This window comes from Cynoglossus semilaevis, chromosome 5, assembly GCF_000523025.1.
Source record: "Cynoglossus semilaevis isolate Cse_v1.0 chromosome 5, Cse_v1.0, whole genome shotgun sequence".
In the NCBI taxonomy this organism is placed as follows: domain Eukaryota; kingdom Metazoa; phylum Chordata; class Actinopteri; order Pleuronectiformes; family Cynoglossidae; genus Cynoglossus; species Cynoglossus semilaevis.
Window position 1 is genome coordinate 17,190,045 of NC_024311.1, and position 19,395 is coordinate 17,209,439.

General features: G+C 37.7%; 1 protein-coding gene and 1 long non-coding RNA gene across 2 annotated transcripts in view; both read right to left on the reverse strand.

The window, feature by feature from the left end:
• Positions 1–2,125: 2,125 nt before the first annotated feature.
• On the reverse strand, positions 2,126–12,196 carry pepd (peptidase D). The gene is given in 16 exon segments (XM_025055712.1): positions 2,126–2,922; positions 3,390–3,581; positions 4,337–4,521; positions 4,879–5,027; positions 6,143–6,220; positions 6,571–6,639; positions 6,792–6,838; positions 7,029–7,104; positions 7,517–7,561; positions 8,237–8,298; positions 8,536–8,583; positions 9,328–9,391; positions 9,715–9,842; positions 10,720–10,816; positions 10,818–10,901; positions 12,072–12,196. Coding segments are annotated over 16 exon segments (1,485 nt in total). The 5' UTR covers positions 12,089–12,196; the 3' UTR covers positions 2,126–2,778.
• Positions 12,197–13,845: 1,649 nt separating this feature from the next.
• The window catches only part of LOC107988586 (uncharacterized), an 83,730-nt gene continuing 78,180 nt past the window's right edge, over positions 13,846–19,395 (reverse strand). The window contains exons 2-3 of the long non-coding RNA XR_001760072.2: positions 15,582–15,626; positions 13,846–14,348 (exon numbers count right to left, since the gene is read on the reverse strand). This is a non-coding gene — a long non-coding RNA (uncharacterized LOC107988586). The remainder of the gene's footprint in view (positions 14,349–15,581; positions 15,627–19,395) is intronic.

The following is a 19,395-nucleotide window of genomic DNA, read 5'->3' on the forward strand; positions in this document are numbered from 1 at the left end:
CCTGCTGAAACAAACATAGAAATGGTTAAAACCAGAGTTGAGTCAGACAGACATGACAGAAATGACAGACATGACAGAAATGACAGACATGTTCTGATTTAATCGACAAAGACTAACACAGGAGGTGACGTTGTGCAGACAGAAGTAAAATGTGATGATCTTCTCAGGCTGAGCTTAGTATTGATTACTTACCAGTTGCCATGTTTCCACCGAGGTGCTCTGAGCATGGCATCGTCCCCACACACTGCCCCCTGCTGACTTTGGTGATGGGTTAAAAGCAGAGGTCACATCTGGTTGTGCTGTGTCACAGTGACAAGTAGTTCACTTTCCGTCCTTCCTTCCTTTCCTTAAACACCAAGCAGGTTAAATAATACTTATGTTCCTGTGCATTCAAGACATTTGGGGAATTGTGGGGGAAAAACTGGAGGGAAAAATATATACAATTATTAAGAATTGTCAAACCCACAGGATCTCAAGCATTTTAAAATACTTACAGCTCTCCCCAAAAACCTCTCTCTCTTCAAGTGCATCGTTAATATACAGCAGCAGCAGACGGAGCGTGTTCAGCCGAGCACAGCGCACTGAGAAATGAACGTACAGCAGCCATACTTTACAATGAAGAAGCTTTAAATCTGCAGTCGAAACCTGATTCTAAAATATAACACACACATACACAGAGAGAGAGAGAGAGCAATTTAACACACACATACACAGAGAGAGAGAGGGAGAGCGATTGAGATACAGAGAAATACAGAGCAAACCCGGCATACCACAAGGGGGAGCCCAGGTCCCACTACGGTGGGCGTACCATAGTTTGAGAACCACAACTAAAACATTGATAATCCGTGCAGAGCATCGGCCTACTCGAGGGGCCACGAACCCCCTGTTGAACCTATGTTTAGTTAAATGATGTCACCAGTGAAACACGACCGCAGCAGAAAAACCAAAACACAAATGTCATCTGGAAACAAATGAGACGACAGAACCAAGGTCATTAATTTAACCAGTGATTTCTATAATGTTATAATAGAAAAGTCAAAATGAAACAGACTCAGAACACGGTCTGGGAAATCACATGTTCTGTTCAAGAGCTGCGGTCACATGACTCTGCCATGACATTCAGTTCAACAAAACTGTGGTCTGTGGATCTGTGTGTGTCCGGCAGATGAACCATAACAGGAACAAACTCATGTTTTAAATGAGGACAAACCGGTTCCAGCCAGTGAGTATTACATGAATTATTTGCAGTGATGGACGTGGAGACCTTTCCGCCCGCCCCGCCGGGAGGTTCCACTGTAAACCATTATGTCCTGGAGCGTGTAGGTGCTGACATCTGAACAGACTCCATCTGGGTGTTTTTATCTGAGCCAGCTGACACGTACGGACCGAGGACGTACTGATAGGACTTCAACACGGGGACCTCCGGAGGTTTACTAATGGACAGATGTCTGAATAAAAGCTTCAAGTAAAGAATAGTTTAGAATCCCACAGTTTCCTCCTGAAAGGAGAGTCATGTTACTGCACCTCCTCCTCTCCTCACTGCAGCACCAACACTGACAGTTACACGCCGCCTACGCACGCTAGCTGTTTTTTCCAACTTCGGAACAGGAGGAAGTAAACAAATTTGACGTGTTGCACATTGGCAAACAATTATTAAAATCGAGATCGACCAAATTATTGTTATTTGTAAAAATATTACAGCAACGATACACGGTAAATCCAAAAATAGAAATTGGAATTCGATAATTTTCTCAATTTTTTACACTGCTCTCCAGCAGTTGGTAGTGGATTTTTTAAGTTTATTTCATTTATTATTTTATCATCATCTGCGCCATGTGATTCCCAATAACCTAAAGCTATGTGTAATGTATTTATATCAAAGCATTGACAAATATAATTATAATAATAATATAATTAATATAATATTTTTGTTTTATTATTAATAATATTTGTATTACTAATATTATTACTAACTGTTCACTAATCAATGGTTCAGGAGCTAAAAAAATAAATCTATAAAAATAATTTTCACGTGACAATATATTAGTTATACTAAGTTATATTAAGTTATATAAATACGCTGCACGCATGCAAATGGAAATTTACAAAAGTAACAAAACACTAATCAGGTTAAAAATAAATTTCTTTTTAATTAAGAAGGCACAGAAATCTTCTCTCAACTAATCGGATTCTTAAGCAGATTTTTTTTTCCTCAGCATTTAATTCATCCCTGGTTGATTTTCTGCAGGTTATGACTGCTAAACACACTACAGCCTGTAGGGGCCGGGATTCAGACGCAAAACCTATTGCCTTGTGGTAAGTTGTGGTAGTTATCGGGTTTGTTTTTTGGACAATCGTAGGGTTAGAATCCTGTACGTGTGTTGATCAAACTCCCGATATCTGTTCAACGGGGATGTGTTAAATGCAGGGAGACATTACGTCGTGTGTATCTGTGTCTGTAGACGTACAATGAAAAATAAACCTGACTCCTCTAGGTAAAAGGAGAAGAAGTCATGTTTGGTAAAACAAATAATTATCACCTTCATCATCATCATCAGGATCAGTGACGCAATAAAAGGGATGACAGTTAAAAAAAATCTTGCTATGATTTCAATCCATTATAAAATAATCTCCAGAATACTGCATTTAAAGCAACATGATTTTTTTTTTGCTGTTACAATTCTGATTCAGTCGTTGTGTTAAATGTATGATCTGAGCTCCATGTACTGTAAGTGCTGCGATCACTGCTCTGTGTACATGTCACAAAAGACGAAACATTCAGAGTTTCTCACTGCAGACGACGGGGCTGAAGGTCTTGTCAGAGTCGGCCATAAAAGCTTCTATCTCCTCCACAGTACGAGGGACACAGGTCAGGAGTTCAACGCCCGTCCCCGTCACCGCAATGTCATCTTCAATACGAACCTATAAACAGCAGAGACCAAGCAGTAAATATACGAGCCGCGCCGAGGCAGACGACAACACTGACCCTGGATCTGCTGCAAATTTCTTCCTGATTAAAGGAAGTTGTCAAAATGTTTGCTCAGTGTTTTAGACGTTTAACCCAGGTTAATCTGTATTGTTAATCTAATCATCGTATTAACATCGAGTATATATACTGTACATTCCTCCATTTAAATGTTAAAAAGGTTTTTAGGAGGATAATTGGAAGGTTCATTTTAATTTTAATTTTTATTTCAAACTGTAAAGTCCATCAAGACAAATGTGATTTGTGAATTGGGATCTTATTAATAAAAATGACCTGACTTGATGTGAGAGCCTTCAACTTGACCCAACACATTACCGCTACCATGGTTGTTTACTAATAAACACTACTAACTACTAATAAAACATCACGTCAGTTTAACTAACAGCAGCAGCAGCAGACTCACCCCTCCAAACCCACGGAAGCGAGCCAGAACTTGGCTGTTGATGAAGCAGCTCTGTGTGGGGTCGGCCAGGGCCTTGTCCAGCAGGTGGTTGATGAAGTAAATGCCAGGCTCCACGGTGAGGACCATTCTCTCCTGCACCAGACGACCCATCCGGAGACTCCTGAGTCCAGGTTCAGGGATGCGCTCAGTACCCTGAACAAAATTAAATAAGAGATATTTATTATTCGACATTTTTAACTTTTAGACACAATGTTTTATTCTCACATGGTCGGGAATTTTGTTCCAGCTTTTTTTTTTATTTTTATAGTTTTGCTGCTCCTGCGACTTATATTTCAGATCAACTACTAAATGAAAAACATACTCCATATCATCGATGGCCACAAGAGGGCACCCTCTACACTCTAGAACACTCATCGCTACTACTGCAGCATAAAAATAATTACTGAAACTAAACCATTAGGACTCCATATAAAATACAAATAAAATTAAAAATAAAAGTGGAGCAGAAGAAGAAAAACTGATGGAGGAACTGGACCAGGAGAAGAGGAGGTGAGGTGTCATCGTCCTCCAGGGCTTTACGGTAAATAGAAGGTGATGATCTAAAAAATATTTACCATGCTACATTAATATATTTAGTACATATTCTTGGACTCTTGTGAAAAAAAATGTTTTTTTTTCTCTTCACAAAGCATTTTATGTCATTCTTATACTACGTTGCAACATATATTCTTTTTTTTTTTCTCTCCAAAAAACATACAGACGCCTGTGTCTCCATTTCTCCTTCTTCTTCTCCTGCTCTTATTCTGAAGCAGTTCCTCTCACCTCTGTATAAAGTCAATCTATATTTGATGAGGCATCAATATTGGAGCAACAGCAGTGGTGTTTTCTGTCTCGTGTGGACAGGGGTGGTTGTGATGAGAACAATCTGACAAGTTCTCTCATATCACCTCAGGGTAGCCTCCGACATCGTGCACATCAATGCCCAGCAGGTGGCCCAGTCCGTGGGGCATGAAGACAGAACCGAGGTGAACCTTCATCATGTCGTCTACGCTGCCCTTCACGATGCCGATCTTCAGCAGCTCCTCCAGGTGAACGCGGTCAGCCAGGCGGTGCATGTCAGTCCACTTCACACCTTCAGCAAAAACAGGGATGTCACGACAAACAGAAGAGAGTTTTGTTTGAATTTTCTAAAACGCTGGATTTATGAGATGAACCCTGGTGGTTTTTTTGGGTAGCAAAGACTTTTATAGATCAAATTTGTCAATAACAACTGACAAACTAATGGGTTTCTTTTAACCTCACTTAAATCTTTAGCTAAATTCTAGCCATAGATTTTCAGGTTTTTGGACCATGTGAGACAATGGTTCTCTAAGTGTGGGGCGCAGAGCTATTTCTGGTGCTGCATGGTAAAGATAAAATGCAGATCAAATCTGGTGGTAAAGAGTTAAAAATGCTTTTGAAAAAAAAAAAAAAAAAAAAAAAAATTAACCTGGTTTGATGGCGGTCATGACGGTTCTTGAGGATTTGAGAACAGCTTCATAGATTGCTCTTTGGTTGGCGGTGAACTTCCCATTGGCTGGGAAGGAGCAGGTGATGTCTGATGAGTAGCAGTAGTATTCTCCACCCATGTCGAACAGACTAGTGGAGGCAAATGGACAACAATGTCTGATTGATCAAATCTCAGTGAAAAAACATTTTTGTTTTGTCACTTGACTAATACAAAACAACTTTTTTTTAAATTTGTTTTTTAACCAGTCAATACAATATACTTTGCAGATGTTGATATATCTGTTGTTTGTCAAAAAGCTGATTCCCTTTCTGAACTACATCTTTTCTTTTCATTTGCCATTGTTTCATCTACGTCTGCTCAGTTTGCCTGTAATCACTGTCTGCGGATGAACAGTTTGTTAATTAAAATCAATGTAATGGCCGTGACAGTCTGGAACGGTTGACGTGACTAAGGAACAGAGAGAAGAAGAAGAAGAGACAGGTCGAAGACAAGAGAGAGTGGAAGGAGTTATAATTTAACAGACTGACCAGTTTAATTAAGGTTCAGGTTCAAAGGTTGTTTTTATACACACTGACATGGAAATGTAACTGAGGCCACGAACATTCAGTCTGGATATGACAGAAAAAATGGGGCAATAAAAAGAAAATAAAGCGTTTACTGTTCTCTGCCAACTGTTTGTTCCATGACACCTGCCAGCAGTTCTTCTGACTCAGCTGACAAACCTCTTACAAAGCTGCCAAGTTCATTTTATTTGTAAAAACACATTCATCTCCATGGACTACAGAGTTTTTAAAGTGGAATAAAAACCAACCTCCTAAAAATATATATATATATATGACAGGGAAAAATGGAGGAGTGTGTAGAGACAAATTGAAATTGAGTTCCTATTAACAATACAAAGGAAAAATGAATAGGTTTCACAAATACGACTGAAAACCACAATAAATCACACACTCAGCACCGGGAAGAAATCTTCTCCAGAACATCCAGACTCAGTGGTCAGCATCAAGTCACCATGTTATAATAAACACAGGGCAACACAGATATCCTTTAATATTTCTACCATGTTATAATAAACACAGGGCAACAAGGCTATTTCAGCCCAACCTAAAACTGTAGCTAATTTAACCATGTGCTCCGTAATTCTATTACAATATTTCCCATTTATTATTAAAATCATTGGTGGCAAGTTAAAAAAAGACAGACACTAAGATGCTAAAACTCCAGAGCAGAGTCTACTCACCACATGTCTCCATCATTGATGACTTTGTCATTGGGAGCACCAGCGTGGCCGTAGTGGAGCACGGAAGAATTATTGCCCCTAGGAAGAAAAAAACAAACAACATTCATCAACACACTATAAAAAAAAAACTGCCATCAGAAAACAGGAAGTGCAGGACTGGGTCTTAATTTGCTTCTGATTTGTACAACGACATAAAAGTATCCTCAAACACATGTGCAGCTGAGCAAATTCTGATCAGTAAGTCGGTCTTAAAATACTTCTAAAACCATCATGATTCTGTTCAACTCTGCAACAGAGACAAAGGTGAAGTCCTGATTGGCTGCAGATTACTGTCAGTGATTAAACAGTTTCTATCTACAAGGACTGACAGCAGAAATACTGCAGTGGGGACGATAAAGGTGAATGAAGTCAAATGATAAAAGGCTTACGTTCCACAGATACAGGTGTATGAGGTGTGACGCATTCCTCCCTTGGTGTAGCAGTAATGCTGGAACAGGCTGGAAAACACAGGGAAATGACATCAAAACACACGTTAGGGGGAAAAAAAAACTATGGATTCATCACCTGTGATAAATGACAACAACTGAGTTCAGACACAGACCTTAAAGTGACACTGAATCTGTGTCTATTAGAATAATAGTCCACTCACCTCTCCATCTCATACTCTCTGTTTCCTGGTTTCACCTGCTTCATGACCTACGAGTGAAATACATGTGGTCACCAGAATACAATGACTCAATAACACACAGCACACTATCAATACACATCACAATGTTGACAATGTTTAATATAGTCTTCTACTCTTCTGTGTGGTTTTACCTTAAGAAAAAAACTGTAGCTATTTGCAAATTTAAACACAACTAAAAAAAAAACCCCTATCTCTCACCACTTTGTGGGCTTCACTGGAGATCCTGTTGGTGTAGCGCAGAACCTCCAGCTCCATGTCGGTTTTAAGGAGACGACTGCAGGGGCGGACAGAAAAACAACTCAGAATTTGAGATTTGAATTTTGAGCTGACTGTAATCAACTGTTTTCTTGTAACAAATATCTCAGTATAAAAAGACAGTTATTGTAGCTGTGGATGAAAGAAGGAGCCGTGGTTTTATATGAAGTCTGACTCCCAGGAGTTTGTGTCTAAAAAGACTTTTTTCTTCATGTCTTTAAGATGGTGTTCATTTATCTGCGGGGCTTAAGATAAAGACGACCAGTGGAGCTCAGTGTCTGTTACTGCAGCCTGACTCAGAGACGAGCCTCTGGTTCTGACTGCAGACGTACGATGACCTGACTGAGGCGCTGTGATTAGAACAACCGTCACTCAGTCTGACTGACAACACCGACTGTAGGTTTATATTTACTGGTCAGAAAATCACTCACCATTCCACAATGTCAGGGTGTAAGAGGGTGTTGTTGACCTGGAACCTGATTAAAACACAAGAAGGAAAGAAATGTTAATCATCAATGAAATGATTTTTGAAATATTTTTTTTAAATACAGGAGTGAGTCAAAAAGTTCTAAGACAATGTTACAATTTCCAGAGTGAAAACTAAAACCTGAAGATCCATCTCAGCATTTTTATCATTAAACATTTGTCAAGCATTGATCTGTGTCAAGTTACATTTTACAATTTACATTACAATTTGAAATCAGTACAAAATAGCCTGAGATTTAAATTGAAAAGAAAGTTCTAGTATATTTTTATTACTAAAACACTAGAACTTTACTGTTTTCTTTCCTAAAACCAATAGAACATTTGAAAGAAACTGGAACTTGATGAGGCAAAGAAGCAGATGCAAATAAAAGAAAAAAGAACGTAAAATCCCCCAACGAAGAATCTTAAGAAGACGAAGAATCTTATGAATTAGTTAACAGTTAGTAAGTATAAAATATTATATAAAAAATATATAAGTTTCCCATCTTTAAACCCCTGAACTAACACTACTATGGTGACCATTAGTAACAAGACAATATTAATATCTTTCTAAATCTAAAGCTATGACTTTACATTCTAAACAACTGTTAAAATTGATGACACACATTTGGTTTATAAGGACAATAACAATGATAAGAATTTATATTTTGCCAAATGACACACACCCACTAATCCCTTCAAAGGAGGCCTCGTGGCAGATGCTCCCGCTGTCTGTATTTTGTCCTCGCTGCAGGAAAAGAAACACAAACGTCACAACATTACAATAAAAAAAGAAAGAAAGAAACCTCAAACAAATAGTTCAGATTCATGTAGCATCGGGCAAACAACAACAAGCTGATAAGAGACAGTGACTGATGTCGGATGTGGTAAATAAAAGATAAGAGTCAGTTAAAAAAAAAATCACATAAAAACATGATAAGGAGTAAGAGGGGAGAAAAAAAAAAGAAAAGACAATGATACGAACCAGTGTGAGGAGCAGTGATGGTCTGAGGTTGGTCAGAAAGACAGCAATCTGTGGAGGAGCAAAGGATCAGTCAGAAGATGGAGGCTCAAATAAAGCAGCAGAATCAATAAATATCATCCTTCTATTTATAGTCTGCAGAATGAAGGTCACTGTGAAAGACAGCAGTGAGACGGGCTGTGTGAACTGTGTGGTAATCAGAAAGAGAGAGAGAGAGACAGACACGGTGAGGAGGAAACCTCAGGTGACCTTCTTCAACACCATCCTGAAAAACACTCGCACTCTGAGATGTTTGAAATGAGAAGAAAACGCCTTCATGAGGTTTTTCATTAAACTTCCAACCTTTTTTTGACCCCACAGTGGCAGAAGTGGTTAGTGCGCCTTACAGCAAGATAATCACCTTTTTACTGAATGTGACTGTGAGTGGTGGTTATGGACGGGTAAACTATCAAGACTTCACCCCTGTCCTCTCCAGGAGAGTCAAATATGTAAAATAAATATATACATTTAATAAAAATAAAAAAACAGTTGGTCTATGATTTAAGCTGTAGTGGTTATTATAGTATATATTTATTCTATTTACCATGGAAACGTCTGGGGAAAAAAACACTACATTTAAAGCTAACCATAACAAACCGAGAGCTATTTGTTTGTTTTCAACCTGGTGGAATTGAATGTTTGACCGTTCAAATGTGTCTGTCTTTGTAAAAAAGGTTCAGTTAATGCAGAGTAAGGAATGAGGTCACGCACACACAAACCACTGCAGATATGGAACCAAAACTGTTCAGAACTTACGTCACAGACGTACTGCACGTCATCGACCGCGTACTTCTCCTTGAAGTGATCCTTACTGAAGATTCTGTCCACAGGAAAAAGAAGTATACATGGAGGGAGGAACAAAAGTACAAATATAGAAAAAAACATGGTTCATTTTGGTAAAAAAAAAAAAAGCAAGTGATGATTTGATATATATATATATATACACACATATATACATATTTAAATATACATACATACGTATATAAATATATATGTATATATCTCTATATTCTCAAATCATCACTTTTTTTGGTGAAAATATATGATAAACCTGATATAATTATAATTGACTGATTTTATTGGTCTCGTCAGTTCTGCAGAACTTCTGATGACTTCAGTCGTTTCGGGACTAGTGTGACTCACTCTCCCATCCATGTGGCGTAGCTCTCCGGCAATTTAGGAACAAAGAGGATGGATTTCCCAGAGTCCACTTCAATGGCTCCATAACAGTCAGGCTCTGTTACTCCAAAAGACCAGTGGAAGAACGACTCCTAACAGAGGTGAAACAATCAGAGGATGTGACGGAGAGAAAGTGTAACAGTCAGCTGAAAGAAGACACAGTGTCAGCATATTTTATATATGATCACAGAAGAAGAAGAAGAAAAAGGCGTCTGGTCCTAATTGGATTTACTGAAGTGAACATGAAAACAGAGCTCAGCAGAAACACAAAAGATAGAAGTGTCTTCCTAATGATTGCTGGGTTCCAGTCACGCTCTCAGGCTCATACCACAGCACCACAGAAACTGAGATCTACACTTACTCACTGAATGAATTAATTGGCTTTTTATAAATATATATTTTGAGTATATTTTTGCTGAGTCCTGTAGTTTTACAGATGAGTAGAGAAATAATATCAGGTATGCATTTTAATTAAGTTCAAAGTAGAGGCTTTGAGGTACTGTGTGTGTGTGTTTATACCAGTGTGGCCAGTAAGAAGTCAACTAATTATAACAACAGTTTTTGGAAACCAGCAAAGGTTGAAATGTTGGTTTGTTTTGGTGATTTTTATTCAGTGAGGTTTAATCAGTGACACGATTTAGTCAAACCTGTTATTATGTAAATAGAACTGAACATAAAATAAAGTTGGATTAACATGAAAAAAATGCCTTTTTTACAACAAATAATTTCAAGAACTAATCAAATATTTTAAAAAAATAATATATTAAAAACATTTAACATATTATTATATATATTAAATAAACAGATGTTTATTTTCCTGATGCATGCTGTAGTTCAATGTCCTTCAATTCATTTTGGTGCATCACTAAAACTGCTTTTATATCAACATTTTATGATTTATTTTATTTGTGTTCATTTTACCAAATACTTCAAAACCCTCTGAATACAACAAACTGCAGGAAGACCCACCTGCCTGAAGAGCAAGTCTGTGTCCGTGCAGTACCTCTGCTTCTGCTCCCCTCCCTGCAGCACCACAACCGATTTTGGCAAAGCCTTTTTGTTTTTCCACCCTGGAACCCAGTCTGCGGCGGTTCTCGGCAAAAAGAGCAGCAGACACCCTCAGGGTGTCGTTACCCAGCCAGTAGACAGGTCTGCGGGACAGACGGACAGTTGGATGAAGGACAAATTTGTCAGAGAGACGAGAGAAAGACTTAGGTCTCAAAATGCAGACTTTGTCTGAAAAATATATACGTTTTTCTCAACACGTGGCTCAAAAGCTAGATGAAACTCTTACTTTTGTTTTGAAAACTGAATGAATACTTCCACCCCCTTTTTTTCTTACATCAGCAAAGTATATAACAGTATATAAAATAAATAAAAATAGGTGTAAAGTATAATACACATTGGCTGCCGCAAGACGAACCATTAACATATAAAAACAAAATCAGCAACAAGAATAAAACAATTTTTAACAGTGCCACGTATGACAGTTGTGGGGGAAGGGAAAGTTAAAGTACACACTTCTCTAAGAAACAACAGAGAGTTATATAACACCGATATAAAAAAGGGATGGGGTTTGTTTATGACAGATTTTAAGTTTAAGGCCTCGATAGAGTGGCCTTTGTAGGATAAGATAAATTAACAACATGTCTAACAGGTGCTGACACAACCAAAGGTTGGTCCGTTATCTCACAGTACTTTTATGGCTTCGTGAGGTTTTTACAGTTTGCAGAGTTTACAGTTTTCCGTGAGGGGAGAGAGTGAGAAAAGATAACAATATCAAACTTTACGGAATAAAAACACAAAATGAAGTGTTAGTGTTACAGACCGTACGTCTATAAACAATGGAATAAATTATTAGTATTTCTATAAAGTATATATAACAGCAGAGGTGAATGGTTATAGCAGCGGTTTTTAAAATCTGCGTATTAAAAAAATTACAGCTCACTCACAACAACAGTGTCTTAGCAGGAAAACCCAGCACCGATATCCGTGTTAAACCAAACACTATGAAACTGTCTCACATCGATTTGTTCATGAAATACTCGTCAATACGTTTCTTATCGTAAGTACCTCTTATCTCTTATGTACAGTTTACACACGAATGAAGTGTTTTTTCCGCGTACATATATTACGATATAAAATTGTATTATTGTATCATTAAAGCGGACATAAAAGCGATTCGTATTATTTTTTACATCTTCTTATTACAAAACTGCTCCGACTAAAGAGAAGAGGGAGAAATAAACTGTCCGGATTTAAAATAAAAATGCTCTTTGTTTTGCAGTTAAGGAATAAAATAAACTGAAGAGACAACTTACTGTGGTGCTGCGGCCATGATGACTTCTGTTCCAAACTGTCACATGACCGACACTGATCATCTGATGCGGCACGTGCTGCGTTCATGTGCTCGGGAAATATCAGCTTCCACCACGGTAGCAAATTTCACTACTGTATCGTAACCGTCAATACGTGGAGAAAAAAACTCTTAACCCCACAATACATAAATGAAAAGACAGGAAGTGAAATTATAAATGAAGGTCCGCTGTACGGATACAATGACTTTCTTTACTAAATGTGATATAAATAAAAGGCACCTTTATATAATAGACATCTTCACTAAACGTAAGTAAAAAAGTAAAAAAAAAAACCTACACGTCCATATTCATAGTATTACCACTGCTTAAGACATAATTCGATAAAAATGCAAGTCTATATTACTTTCTTTTACTTGTATCCCTTGTATCAAATGTTCATCCACCGCTACTAGTTAGCAAACACGACACACTAGCGGCATTAGCATCGCTATCATTTTAACACGATTAAATATGCCTTACTTTCCTCCATTTTCACGTCCAAACACGATATATCCCATGCCATATATTAGTGTGTACTATATTGTGTACCAGACATGTACATTTACAGTAGCCTGGGTATCATAGTCAGCTACAAAAACTTGTAATCTGTGGCCTGTGTTGAGTGCACGTATCCTACGGAATACAGTAACCCCGCGCTACTTCGCGGTTCACCTTTTGCCCGCGGATTTTTTTTTCCAATCTCGCGAGAGTTAACGGTATTTACGTGTAAGTGTACGTACATAATATAACTATATCTACTATATCTACTATATCTACTCGCTCCCCCCCCCCCCCCCCCCCCTTGGAACGCAACTAACGCGATAGAAGAGGAATCACTGTATAAATAAACATAAACAAGGGACAGACTGTAATCTTCAACGTCAGTGCAATTCATGGTTAGAGAATCATATTTATATTAAATAATGATATCGTACAAAGACATGCAACTCATAGCGTTCAGCTAACCGTGTGGAATATCAATGTCGTTTGTGAAATTATTTATCTATTCAAAATAAAAATATTTTTATACATGATTACGGTTTTGATTCATTGTTTTACGGCTTGACGAAGGCAACCAGCAGAGGTCAGTGTTGTGACTCATGACTAAGCAATTAGTTCAGCGCCTCCACTCCAATGCCTGGGGAGTAAAGTGATAGTGTCTTAGTAACAATCCAACCAATTTAGTCACTAGATACAATGCATTAGATATAACCAGGTGATTGGAATTTGGTCAGTTTTTTAAAAATGTTTTTGTGTAAAGTAATAAGTTTGTGTGCAATAAATTATGGAGTTGAGTTACTGTCTTAATCTGCCTCCTGTCTGATATCAAGGCTTTCTTCATTTTTAAATATATAGACATAGACAAAAACAACACGTGATGTATCATGAATAAGAGGAAAACAATTTTGACAAAGATAATTGACTTTCAACATGCAGTTATAGGGGAATGATTTAATTATATCCAGAACTTAATTAATGTGCAGCCATAGTGAATGCATTATAAAAAGGAAATTATGCCAATGAAACGTACCTTCTCCCTACGGAGGAGTTCATTCTCAAAGTGTATTTAATTTTAAAATCTGTAGCAAGAATCCAACGTTTGGATTAGTGATACTGGTGAGGGTTTTTTTTCAACAGAAAGACTGAAAAAGGTGCTTAAAGACTTTTGAAAAAATGTTTTCTGATTTTTTGTATTTGCTTTCTGTTTTTTCAAGTGATAAAACATGTTTTGCTCCATTCAAGTCAAACTGAATATAGGAACTATATAATAATTATCTGTAAATATTACAAAGTATTTCAGTCGTCACACGTCCCCTGAGAATGAACGAGTATTTCAATCAATTTGGCAAACAATATGTTATACTTACCAGAACAGTAGTAACTCTCTCGGGTTCAGACTGCAGCCCTCACCGCCTGTTCTGTACTCCTTCCAGGTCCACTTACATTAAGGTTGGAGGTGAGGACTTGTAACTCATAACTCTTGGACGTGATGAGCCTTGACACCGTCTTCGGTGCTCCTGACCCTGCTTGTTCAATGTGTGTTTGCTGATTAAACTGTTGCTTTAGGTGGACAACAGTCTTTGTGGTTCATGTGCAGCAGTCCATGAACTGTGGGCAACGGGGCTGGCGTTTATTTCAGAGTCGGCCGTGAAAGCTTCTATCTCCTCCGCGGTGCGAAGGACACAGGTCAGCAGTTCAACGCCTGCCGCTGTGACCGCAACGTTTCCCCTCAATCAGCACCTACAGTACAGTATAACTGGAGTGATGAAGTTTTCAATGGAAATTCAACCGCCACAAAACAACTTTAGAATCTGGATTAAACAGCTGCAGCAGAACCACCGCTCAGAAACCAAGGAAGCGAATCAGAACTGGGTCATTGACCAAGCAGCTGGGTCAGCCTGGGCCCTGTCCAGCTGGTGATTTATGAAGTAAATAGTAGGCTCCGCACTGAGGACCATTCTCTCCTGGAGAGAGCAGTTAATCCATTAAAAGATTAACCAATCAGAATTCAGAGAAGTCATCACCAATTTCATTTTTCTGACTTTTTTGGTTATTCATTTGGTGTGAGTTGACTGTCATTTTCCCCCCAATTGTTTTGCAATTTCCTAATTGGATTAAAAATGATCTTTTATAACATATAGTACCTGAGTATTATTTCTTCTCTCAGTATGCAGAGGTGAATGTGCAGGTGAACTGTTTCCTCCACCACTAATCCCACGAGGTCCTCATTAGAAATGGCCTTTACTACTAAAGGGCAGGAGATAATGAGCCATGACTCAAAACGCTCTCTCCATAGTGATACAACTTAAAAAGACGAGTGCATCTGTAGGAAGGAAACTCTCATAGGAAAATGAAGAATGATGCAGTAGTGACATGACATAGAAGAAAATCAGACGACGGGAAATCAAACCGTCGTACATGTTACAGCAGTCGTCATTTGAACGTGTTATTTGAAACAACGTGATAGTGGTTTAGATCAGAGCAGTGGAATTGTCACTCGATGGCTGTCATCAACAATAAATTGTGACACTGTGACAGAATGATGACAAACATTTTTTCCTTCAAATAGAACCAGGGGCGGAAAAAAAGTTGAAATAAAACATGTTTCTACAGGAGATAATCTCTCCGGTTGTGGAGATAAAGGGATCAAATGGAAGGAATAAAGTCTTCTTCCTCTCACCCTTAGCCACAAGTTGTATCTGTTAAAAAAAAATCATTCTATTTCTTATGTGTCTTTTCATCTGGAGGCTGAAACTCCTAATGCCAAGGACGAGCAGACAGGCACGGAGTCGATTAGAGCCGCACAGACGGACTCTGACTCTGAGAGGAACGAAAACAACTGCACAGCTCTCTCTGCTCTGATTGAAGTCACACAACGACCTGACTGAGGCGCTGTTATAGCAATAACAGCATCTGCTACTATATGTGACTGTTGTCTTAATTCCTACATGGAGCCTAATTATAATCACTCACCATTCGACAATGACCTGTTGAAGGACAGCGTTGTTCACAGGGAACCTGTGAATAAAAACAATGGAAAGAGAAAAGGAAATTATATACGTGTCAGTGTGAGAGTAAATATGATTCAACAAATCAATCACATGGTCATTATATACTGTACACACAGGAGCAATTATAAACAGTTCAAGAGAGTTATGATGTAGAACATTGTTTCCCAAAGACTGGGTCGTGACCCTCAAGTGGGTCACAAGAGATTATTTTTTGGGTCGCCCCTCATTAATAATAATAACATTAACATATTTACACTAAATATTCAAGGAATTCTTTTCCAGCACTGTTTGCATTTAATCCCAACTTTTATATACTACATAATACACCAGCTTTAGTAGCTGTTCACACATGGTAGTTACTATGAAATATCCTATAATGTAAATGTAAATTATTTAGTGGCTGATTTAATTAGGTTGTTTATCACCATAATTACACTTATGTAGAGCTAAAAAAACAGTTAAATATTTAGGGTTTTTTTAATCTCAATTAGGTTGTTTATCACCATAATTACATTTATGTAGAGCTAAAGAAACAGGTAAATATTTAGGTTTTTTTTGTTTACTTAAATAAATACTTTGTTAAATCTACATGCAGAAAAAGCCGCAGTGCTGTTTGTTTATCACAGCTCTGGCTGTAACTCACTCTATAAAATAGTTTATTATGATTAAATAAGTGCACAGCATTTATGATGAAACGTGGATATCGCCAACGTGTGTGATCACAGCAGCAGCGAGGCCTTTAACACTGGATACAACTTAAATGGCACAATTTATGGCCTTTTACTACATTATGCAACGCTCACATCACAGTCTGAGTGGGTCGTTATAATAAAGAGTACGGATCAACACGTGCAGCCAGCGCTTCGTTACATTTTATTACTAAGCTTATTTTGAGCTGAGCTTTTATCGCACGTATTATATAATATGATTTAAAATGATAACAGGTGTTTTTTTTTATATATTAAGGTAACGACGGTCAGTTCACCAACACGATGTGGTTGTTCAAAGTCAAAAACTGTTCCACAAAGTGTCTGACTTTTAAACAAAAACTTGTTGTTGTTTTGTTTTCTTATAAACTGCAGACAAACCAAGAGGAGAACTCACTGTGAAACCTCAGCTCCTCCTAAGTCACCCTGATCCTCAGAACTAACTGTTCTATTATTTTAAAGCGGTGACTCAGACAACAACTGAATCCAAGTTTGTTTTTTTGTTTTGTGACTCAGACAACAACTGAATCCAAGTTAGTTTTAGTTTTAGTTTTTTAATAGCAGTAGTAGTATGAGGTACTGGTAAAAAGTACTGGTATTATTATTATTATTATTTTGATTTATATAATTTTTTACAAGGCAAATGGAACAAATGTATCATTGACATTAGTGTAAATAAACACATAATGTGTAATATTACAATTTACAAGAAGAAAAATAAAAAACAGACTGTTGGACTAATGTAATTGATGTCTAGGTTAACTTAACTTAACTTAACTTAAATGAAATAAGCTTTGTATTGAAATATACTATGTTACACTAAATTAACCACTAAGGTGAAAAAGAAACTGCAGAATCAATTTAAATTAAAAAAAGGTTATTTCAGGACAGCAGTCTGTTTCATTTCCCAAGCCTTAAATTTGCTGAGAAAAAAAAAAAAACAGATTGCATCCAATTCCTCTAATCCTAACGAGGTGCTTATTAACCGTGGCCTTTCGTTTAAAAGGGCACAGCGTGACAAGCCTCGTCTCAGGATGCCTCATCCATACTGATGTCACTGGGTTTTTCTCTGTGTAAATAAAACTTGTGTTATTTCATTCAGATCAGCCACATTCAAAATCCAACATTAAAAAAAAACAAAACAAAAAAAAAACAAGGTCAGCTCCACCAGCTTCTGTTCTACTTGTCCATGGATGAGTTTGTTTTCACTTTCGGAAAGAATTCCGGTCCAGGTTTCCTCTAACTTCTGCAGTGTTTGGCCTTGGATTCTTCGAGGGTCCTACTTCTCTCTACCCACAGCTGTGAGTGATTTATCACCACCAAAAAACTTTCTCACCCACTATTTGAATTTTTTTTCCTCTGGTTTTTAATCTTCTTGCGACAAAAAGAACATTGCCTTCAGTCCTTTCCAACTACACCTGCACTCCAGTTCAGTGCCACCTTAAAAACTACACCATAAAAACACCATGTTTTTTCAAGTTGTTTTTTAAATCTTCTTCACCCTGTCATCGTTGAATTAAGAGGGATTTTTTAATTATGCTCAATGTATAAATGAAGACAACGCTCCCATTTTTCCACTAATGTGAGACACCGTCAGTGCAATCACAGCGCCTCCGTCAGGTTTCTGTGTGACTTCAATCAGAAACGAGAGCTTTGGAGTTGTTTTCGTTCCTCCCAGAGTCAGAGTCCGTCTGTGCGGCTGTAATGGACTCCGTGCCTGTCTGCTCGTCCTTGGCATTAGAGTTTCAGCCTCCAGATGAAAAGACACAAAAGAAATAGAGAAGAATGCCCGACAGACACAACTTCTGGAGGAAAAAGACGTGATTGAACCCATTTTGATCCTTCTTTCACAGTCGTTGAAATCAAAGGTTTGTTTGGTTTTTTTGTTAACTAGATTTTTATTGGTAAATAAAATACTACTACAACTACTACTATATAATAAAAACAAACAAACAAACCAAATATATATATATAAATATATATATATTGTGTTTGCATGGTGAGAAATTCTCTTTTGCAAATGTGTTCCTTGGTTTCTTTTCCCTCAGCACTTGTTTTTTTCTTCTTGTGACAAATACATAACTATTCACACAACAGTAGCAACAGAACAGAAATATCAAAATACTGACAGATTAGACTGGGTTTTTTTTGTGCATCGTGTACTCTATCTTACAATAACCAGAGATTTAAAAAAAAGAAAATCTGTTAGTGATTGTGTTTTTAGTTTTGAATACCACTCTGCCTGACTTTGTACACTGGAGCCTTTGTTTCTGTTAACATTAGTGTCTGTTGTGCATGGGTTCTTTCTTGTGTGTACTGTGTCGTACTTTGACCTCTCTCTGATCCTCTCTTCTGTACCATTGATGGAACGTCAACAGACGTGTTTGTTGTAACGTCTGCTCTCACACACAGGCAGCCCATAGAACATCACACGAACATCACATAATGGCCAGCAGGTGTCCCAGGCCGCGGGACACAAAGACAGAACACAGACGACTCTTTATCATGTTGTTCATTCATGTCCCGTCACTAACACCTGCAGTCGACAAGGCATTTGAACACAACTGTGAAGACCTGTGTTAGCGCTTGTGGATAAACATGAATTTTACATAGATATAAAAAAAGAAATCGTAAAAGTAATATCTGCTGGAACGAGGACCTGTGTTGGCGCTTGTGGATAAAAATGAATTCTACATAGATATAAAAAAAACCCCAATATTTTAATAAGTAATATCTGGTGTAAAGGTGTCATATTTCACATTTTAGCGATAAATCTATCTAACAATAAGCAGTATTTTGTTCAATTTACATAATACAGCGATCTGATATTGACAGAACAGCGCCCTCTTTAGAGGAATATGGGATCATCGTTAGGTCATAAATTGTTAGCTGGTCAATTCCGTTGAGCTCAACTGCTTTGTTTTGCGATGACGACAAATTCTATTCTAGTCAATTCATTTCTATATATGTATAGACCACCTGGCCCTCTGCAGAATTCAGAGACAATTAAAGACAAAAAAATCTGCTGAATCAATGTGAATGAAAAGGACAGTCAGGTCAACGTCCTTC